The 8,497-nt window shown below is 56.6% G+C and overlaps 2 protein-coding genes across 2 annotated transcripts in view; one reads left to right on the top strand and one right to left on the bottom strand.

The window, feature by feature from the left end:
- The window catches only part of VDAG_03090 (uncharacterized protein), a gene marked incomplete at both ends in the record, with an annotated part of 3,714 nt that extends 1,447 nt beyond the window's left edge, over positions 1-2,267 (top strand). Inside the window, one exon of the mRNA XM_009656955.1 lies at positions 69-2,267. Coding sequence (XP_009655250.1) covers positions 69-2,267 — 2,199 coding nt within the window. The remainder of the gene's footprint in view (positions 1-68) is intronic.
- Positions 2,268-4,245: 1,978 nt separating this feature from the next.
- Positions 4,246-6,243, bottom strand: VDAG_03091 (uncharacterized protein). The gene is made up of 2 exons (XM_009656956.1): positions 5,142-6,243; positions 4,246-5,083 (listed from the first exon to the last, which is right to left on the bottom strand). The coding sequence occupies exons 1-2, from the start codon at positions 5,849-5,851 to the stop codon at positions 4,300-4,302; spliced, it is 1,494 nt and encodes a 497-aa protein (XP_009655251.1). The 5' UTR covers positions 5,852-6,243; the 3' UTR covers positions 4,246-4,299.
- Positions 6,244-8,497: the final 2,254 nt, after the last annotated feature.

Here is an 8,497-nt window from a genome sequence, read left to right on the forward strand (position 1 = left end):
GCTGATGGAGAGAAGGTAAAAAGCATATCTTCCGCGGGATGTCTTCGTCTGCTGACTGGATGCGCTAGGTACCCGAGCTTTGGAACGAATCTGGAGCTGTTTATGTTTACCTCTTCCCTCCGGGTGCTGGTATAGGGCCATCTTTCAAAGTCCCTATCTACGCTATCAGCTCCTCGCAAGTGTTCAACGACTTGATTCAGTCTGAAATGGGTCCTGGAGGGATCAGAAGCCGAGCCAGGAGCTTTTCGGGCAGAGACAGCTTGACGGCCGACGATGCACTTTCACGAAGATACTCGCCACCGTCGCCCTCGGCGGACGGCGAGGATGGCGCTGGCGACCTTCGCCTCTTCCTTCCGGGTGCCGCAGTGCCTCCCGATAATGCCCAATTGGCTGCATCTGGACAGCCCCAGCCGCAACGTGGCGATTTTGATCGCCTCATCGCGATTCGCAACCTATTCGCCTTTCTCACGGGACAGCCACTCGTGGCAACAAAGGCCAACCCTACAACTTTCACCGCCTTCCTCCAGATCTCGAACCTTCTTCTGGAGTTTGGCTTCACCAATCTTGATGGATCGAGCTTCGGTGACGCCGTTGACATGAGCTTCAGTTTCTTCAACTCGCAGTTGGCACTTTCCGATGTGAGACACAGCCGGGAGAAGACGCTAGAGGCACTCATCCTCGGCGAGCGCATGCGATCGATGGAGCTCTACAGTGAGGCTTTTGCTCACGCAGTCGGCAAGTATACACCCATACTTGAGCTCAAGTCGCCTTTGTTTGATCAGCTCTCGCCCCAAACACGACAGAAGCTTGAGCGGGCTCACCTAGACCTTGTCAACCGCCAGCATAATATCAATGGCAGACTCGAGCAGTTTGACTTCCCCTCGCTCTTCTCTGGTATTGCCAATTCGACCTCTATTGCCGAAGTCAAGAGCGTTCGGTTCAAGCAGTGGCGCCAATCCTTCAACAAGATGCGGACATTTGTGCTCGCCTACTACAAGTCCAATTTCGGCAACTGGCCACCCAAGGCCAGCAGCAAGAAGAACCCGTTCTCCGAGAGCGGCCTCAACCGTTTGGTGCTCAAGGCACTATACTCGGATATGTGTGCCTTGTATGATCTGCTTGTCGACCGTGAAGACTTGACGCCGCGCGTCATTGACGGGGGTCCTGATGACGATTCTACGAGCGATAACCCAGTAGCTGCGGCCCTCCGCAAGGTCCTCACAGAGTTCGACGCTTCGACACCTCCCGTGCTGCCGCCGATTCCCTTCGACATTCCTCAGATCCCTTCTATGCGCGCTATTCTCGAGACATACGACCAGAAGCCGGCCAAGGAACAGGCGCGCATCGATAAGCGCATCAAGGAGCACGAGCTCATCCTTGTTTTGCACAAAGCCTACAACTACGACACGAACACTCTGCAGATTCCTTTCCTAAGAGCGTTCAAGGATTTCGAGAACCACGAGGCTCGCGGAAAGAATGCTGCCGACCTGGCCGATCAGCGTATCGGCTACTGGCTTTTCCTCTACGTGGTGATTCAGTCGCTGCCCATGCTCGTGATTGACGCGCCCGGCCTGCAGTACACCGAGGGAGTTGAGTATTTCCTCTGCGAACCGCCGATGGGCAACCCCCCTTGGCTCGAGGATGCGCAGGTGCGCAAGATGTGGTACGAGGTGTCGGGCGGTGCTGGCTACGTCGAGCTTTCGGCGGATTCGGTCATGTTCAGCGTGGAAGCCATCTACCATCGCTCTCATTGTTGGGCTGCCGCCAAGAACTGGGAGGGCCTTGAGGGTCCCGACGTGGCCGCGCCCACAGAGCCAGTCATGTCGCCCCTGGCCCCGCCGCCCATGTTCATGGAGCACGAAGGCGGACCGCTCGGTACCCCGCCAGCCGTTGAGTCGACGCCCCCTCCGGCCTCGCCCAAGTACGTCGGCAGCCGGCGAACGGCGTCTCCTGGTCGCGCTCTGGCCTCGCGCAATTCGGCTTATCGCTCGAGCATCGCCATTGGCCTGGAGCCCGTTCCGATGATGGAGGGCCTGCCGGGCGATCGCAGCTCGCGCATCCCCAGTCTCGCCAACAGCAGCGTTGTCTCGCTGGGCCAATACCCGGCCTCCTCAGGCGGCCTGCCACGCAATCCCTCAGTGACGAATCTCCTCGGGCAACAGCAGCAGCCACATCAGGACTCACCCACTCAGTCGACCATGACATTTGATGACATTCTCGGCGGTTCGCAGCCAAAGACTAAGAAGAAGAAGGGCAAGTTCTTCTAAGGTGGGGGTAAATATTCGAAACTCCCCACCGTTCTAAGCCTTGATGACACAGCACGGAAAAGCTTGAATATCCTTGAGGATATATTTTGTATATACCACCAACAGCATCTTGTGATTTTGTGCCCATGTTCTTCTTTGCTTTTTTATGGATTGTTCCTACCATTTTCCTCGCGCATCATTGCGAGCACGACATTGCGATAAAAAAACCAATAGCACATATGGACGGGGGTTAATCTGAAGACCGGGCTGATAGACATGGTCTAGAGCGTGGAAAGGGGTTGTAAGAAGGTAGAAAGAAGCAACTCTACTGCACATTTGAAGCATGAACAGGAACCTCGCAGTCCCACCATGTTCTTGTCGTGAATCGGGTTCAAGTGAGAGTGTAGATGGTCGTCGGCATGCGGCCTGGATGTCACGTCACAGGCTCACGCGCACAAGGCCCTGATCCTCATCGGCTAGGGTCTACCCAACACTACGGGCAAAGCAACGCTGAACGATGAGCTGGGCTTGTTTCGGCCTGCCTCGCTCTCTCGGCGCCCCGCCGTCCGACCGCCACCACTTGATGCTCCGTGTGCTCTGGCATCTGGGTGCTACGTCCGCACTGCCTGCTCACTCGCTTGCCAGCTTGCTTTGACTGGCTCGAAACGGGAACGGGTGGCCCTCCGGGTTCTGCGCCTGGTGAGCGCACAGCATGTCAAGCTGGCCCCTTTCCCCCGTCTCGATGGATTGCAATAGCCTTGACGGAGGGTCCACGGAGAGACGGGCGTTTGCGGCCTCTTGCTCTGTTTGGATGCAGAGGCTTGTCGAGAAATGACCGTCTCGTCGAGATCCGTGACCATCAAGGTCCCTGCGTCTGCACAACAAGCGGCTCACAGCGCACAAGACACCACAAGAACCCCTGGCACGGTTGGGATGCGAACGGCAACGTGATTACTCGATCAGTTGCTATCCTAGGTGTATGCGGTGACCTATGTACAGCGCCTCATGACCGTGACCGCGTCCGTAACCGTGACCGTGACCGTGACCGCGTCCGTAACCGTGACCGTGACCGTGACCGTGACCGTGACCGTGACCGCGTCCGTAACCGTGACCGTGACCGTGACCGTGACCGTAACCCCGCGTCCGTAACCGTGACCGTGACCGTGACCGTGACCGTAACCCCGATTGAACCGTACCGTGTCATCCCGCCGGCATCCTGCCGATTGTTGTTCCAGTGTCCGTCCGTCCATTGTGGATGTGCTCTCTACCCTGGTTGTGCCATGCCGAATCCCTCGCCTTGATCTCAAGTCGTTCTTTTGGCTCGGTTTGGCGTGTGACCCTCGACCATCATTATCATCCTGGCGCATTACTTCGTCGTCGGGCGACGGTGACCAGGACGCTGCATCTGAGGAAGCCGCACGTGGCTTGTTCTTCGCCGCCAAGTCGTCCCGTTTTGTGCTCTCTGGCGCTCGTTTTCTTTATCCCTTTCCGTCCACCCACGCGCGTTCTGCTGGCCCATTTTTTTTTGCCCGTTGTGTGCGTGTATGAAGAGCAATCCATGTACTCCGAATCCCCATGTAGCAGCAGGCCGTAGACGCTATATCCGTGTGCCTCCTCAGCCCAATGTTTGTTCTCCATGATACAGATAGCTTGTTTGCTGTGAAAAGCATGTGTTCAGCCGACAATGCTAGTTTTCGGCATGGGCCGAAGAAGGATTTCCAGATTTCCCTTGAAACAAATCGCTGCGAATTTAAACAGTACAATCACCTCATGAAACAGGACATCATTTCCTCCAGCCCACGTTCCAAATAACGTGAGCTATGTCCCTGGCAGTGTTGACCGTGTCCACAACACGGTCGATGATGCCTTCGTTGGAACCAGATTCGCCTTCTTCGTACGGCATAAACATGCCGGACGGCGTGCGACGCATACCCGCTGGCTCCGCATTCAGACTGCTCGTGGACGGCGTTCGTTGCAGGGCACCCTCGTCGGTAGCCGGAGATTGCCAACCGCCCCGGGGACTGAGCAATCCTCCATGGCAGCGTCGTCATCGTCATCGTCTCGATGAAGAATCGTCCCGAGGATTTCGCAGGTCGCAGAGTCTCCTGAGAGGAAGACTGTGAGATGGGACACGGTAAATGCCGGTACTGTGCTTCATGGCTGTCTCGACGGGCTCAGGCGTGTCCTCGCGGTACTTCAATGTAGTCGACGGAAGCATGGCGATCGTCTTGCCCTCGGGCTGGGTCGCCGTCTTCTTCTTCTTGGACTGCCGCCTCGCGATGGGGACGCGCTTTTTCGTCTTGCTCCGCTTCATCATGATGGCGTCTTCATCCGAGTCACTGTGGTCGTAGCGATCGCTGTACATGGCTTCGTCTTCGTCCTCCTCACCCTTGATCTCTACAGCAATGCATTGTTCGACTTGCTCGTTGAAGTGAATGTGTTTCCTCTCGACACTCGGCGATGCAATGCCGGATGAGGAGACAGATGCAGCAAGACTGCTAGCTGTATCTCTGCTGAGTCGACGGGACGAGAAGGGAAACGCGACATAGTCGGTGGTCGAGGCGCGCTCAAGCGTAGGCCGAGAAAGCCGTCTGCCGCCGCTCGAACTCTCCTGGGCCTGAACTGCCGCGGCCGCCGTCTTGACCAGTGACGAGGCGGAGAGAGACCTCTGCAGCATGACCTCGGACATGCTACGCTTTTTCAGAATGGGCTTCTTGTGGATGAACGAGTTGTTCTTCGTCAGGATGCCGCTATTCTGACTCGAGGTGATGGGTGCAAAGTTGTTGTGGCCAGTCTGCAGCGGACCGTATAACCACGTCACATCGCAGTCTTTGAGCCTGGAATCAGTTAGCGGGGAGTTGCGCTTGACCCAGCCAGCGGGGATGAGCAACGAACCAGTTGAGGGCTTCGGGCGATACGGTTCGCAAATTGTTCTTGGCCTTCATCCAAGTTCTCCAGGACGCGTTCTCTAGGCGGGCGCTGTTGCTGTACTCGGAACGCCGAGACACGACGTACTTCCACGACGACCAGATATCTTCCTCCCTCCAGTTGTGCGAAAGATAATCGACATGTCTCGTCGGTTGCACCCTGACAGCTGTGTCGTCTTCGGCACGGTCAACTTCGAGTACGAATTCTGGAGACCCTGGCCTTGAGGTGTTGCCAGAGTTGTCGTTCTCGTTTTCAGCAGGCGATACGGTGTACGAGTCGCCAGTCCTTGGACTCATGGGAGGTTCAAGGTCCTCCGGGTCGTAGAGGTTTGCGGCCGAGTAATGCGGTAGGACAAAATGGTCGTCGGGGTGTACTGACATCGGGCACGCATCGTCGCAGTCAGACGCTAATGACAGGTTACTCGCAGGGGTCGACGCATAGGACAAGTCGGTCGATTCCGTCGACGCAAATTGCGGCGACGAAGGCGCTGATGATGGCGCCGAGTCTGGGTAAATCTTGGGATGCGAGTAGCTGCTGTCGGTCATGCGGCTGTCGGCGGCGGAGTGCGAGGGAAATGACGACGTCTGATTTGTGTTAAATTTGGGTTGTGAGTGTGATCGGCGTAAGGATGATGTTGAGAAATAGGAATTCTCATCCGAGGAGAGAACGACAGCCATGATGGCGGCCAGGTATTGTTGTGTAAGTGGAAGTGGGATCCTCGCTGTGACGTCAATGCTAATGCTACAGCTCAGCGAGCAAGAGCTGCAGCCGTGAAGGCGAACTTGTCGTTCGTGAGTATCGTAGTCGCCGTTGGTAGAGGTGGTGGGACAGATTTTTTACAGATGTCAAGAATAACGGGATGTTCGGATTCGAATAGCAGTGACTGACTCTCCAAGTAGGGGGGGGCGGAACGTCGGTGGTCGAGGCGGTGACCAAGATGGGGGGTTCGTGGGGTATCAAATTGTTGGGGAAGCAAGGAGAGAAAGCAGCGCTAGCCTGCAGCGAAAAAGGCGATTAGCAAGGGGCGATGCTTCAGCGGTCTTGCACGACGATCGTGTAGACAAGTGATGGGCAGCCGGTGACGCCAAAGAGCAGTGAGAGAAGGGTAGCACAGGAGTGAAGGGATCAAGGGGATTGAAATAGAGTTGATCAGGACGCAGCCATGACGGACGAAAGGGGGGGGAGAGCAACACGAGGATAACAGGAGCTCGGTGGTAGCGGCAGCAGCTTCGAGGCAAGCAGAGGCTGGGCCGCAGACCAGAGCCGGTAGATCCTCTTCTCGGCGAGCGGCGAGCGACTCCCAGCAAGCTTGCGCAGATGTGATGGTGCAAGCGTGGTGGTGGTGTTGGTATTGGTATTGTTATTGGGTATTGGGTATTGGGTATCGGTATCGGTACCGTGGTGGTAATGGGAAGGGAATGGCGTACAGTGCAGGGCGGCATGGGAATTGTGGGTGGGAGGGTGGGCGGATGGACGATGGAGGGTGCAGACTGCAGAGTGCAGAGTGCAGAGTGCAGAGTGCAGAGTGCAGACTGCAGAGTGCAGAGTGTGCAGAGGTTACATGTACAAGGAGGGGGTGGAGCAATGACCACACCGGTGCAGGTGCAGCAAGCGCAGCGTAAGGTGAATGCCACCTGGCGGTCGACGGTGTATGCAATGCAAGTGTTGAAAGACGCTGCAGCAGCGACTTGAAGACTTGCAGACTTGCAGACTGACCGACCGACCGAGGGCAGCAATCGAACATTGCCTTGTGGAGTGCAGCCATGCAGGGGGGCGGATAACCGAAGCGTTCCAGGCGAGAGGAAGAAGACCTTGGATCGCCGCTTGACTCTGTGGCCGATAACAGGACCGGACAGGTTGGTCCTGGCCGCGCTCCGGCTTTTGCAGCTGATGATGGATGGTCGAGGCCACTGATAATGGGAGAAGGAGTACGCCAGAGAGGAAAAGGAAATGAGAGGGTGTCGCAGGGGATGCTGGTCATGAGGCAGGCCATGCATGCAAGTGAGGGGCTACAACAGAACACACACACACATAAAGATAGAGAGAGAAAAGAAGGAGCATGGTGATGCAGCCGCTGCTAACGTACCTCGTGGGATTTGATGTCGCGTTGTTGTGGTCAGAAGAGGGAGAGTGGAGTGTGCGGGATTCGAGAACCGACGAGGCGACGACTACGGAGACATTGCTGATGGGGGATGCGTGATGAAGCGGTGATTCGTGTGGTGAATTGATTGAATTGGATTCGTAGGCTTTGGTCTGAACTCGTGATTCCCGACTGTTGTTCGTCGAATGTCCCAACTCTGCTGTGTAGGCAGTACAGTCGCACCTGGTGGGCTGGATCCGAGCCTGCGTATCTGATTTCGAGTCCGGAGCAGTCAAGCCGAGTCGAGGCGCGTTTGGGTGCGATGGGATCGATGAGTTGCAGATAGATGAATGTGTGTTGTTTGTTGTCTGTGGTGGTAAGGGTGTAGTGTAGTGTACCTGATGGTGGGATAAGGGATGAAGAAAACAGCCTGAGCGAGCAGCAGCAGCAGACGAGGTGGAAGGGGGCAAAAAAGACCAATGCTTTCTTTGCACCTGACTGACGATTGTCCGTGTGACTGACGGGCAAGAACTAGACTGGACTGGACCTGATGGACCTGACGAAGGAGGCGATTATCAGTCAGGTCGTGGTTCGGGGCAGGGCAGGGATCATCAACGACGATGCCGGGACGTGACGGTGCTGGCTTGGTCCTTGGGACCTTTTCCTGGGACCTTTTTCTGGGACCTTTTCCTGGGTCCTCTGGGTTCCCAAGTTCCTTTAGGGGGGGGGGGCTCTGGAAACCTGGGAGGGAGGAAGATGGGACAGGGGGTTGTGCTTGTGTACGTGAGTGGGGTGGGGGGAGGGGGGCTTGGGGGGGAAAAGAAGCAGAGAATTTACAGGGCCACGGCAGGCCTCGACTCCGGGGGGGACGAGGGCGGGGGCCCGGAGACCAAGGCGACGTGGGAGGCGACGCTTACGACTGGACTGGACTGGACTGGACTGGCACTGGCGCTGGCGCTGGCGCATCTGAGTGGTTGGGGCCTGAATAATGTGGGGGAGCCTAGGGATGGGATGGGTACCTGGTACAAGTACATTACCATGTACCTCGAGCAACGCGAAAGTTTTTGCTCAAGTGGTGCCCCGGGATGTCTTCCTGGGATGCATCTCCTTTGGGTTCATGATACCTGTGAACTCCCTGCGATTCTGGGGTTCAAGACACGAGGTGGAACGAAGTAGACGCAGCCGATGGCTTGTGTGGCTTGGACGTCCAGCCGACGACGACGCTTTCCGTAGGTACAGTAGT

This window comes from Verticillium dahliae, genomic scaffold, assembly GCF_000150675.1.
Source record: "Verticillium dahliae VdLs.17 supercont1.5 genomic scaffold, whole genome shotgun sequence".
Taxonomy (NCBI): domain Eukaryota; kingdom Fungi; phylum Ascomycota; class Sordariomycetes; order Glomerellales; family Plectosphaerellaceae; genus Verticillium; species Verticillium dahliae.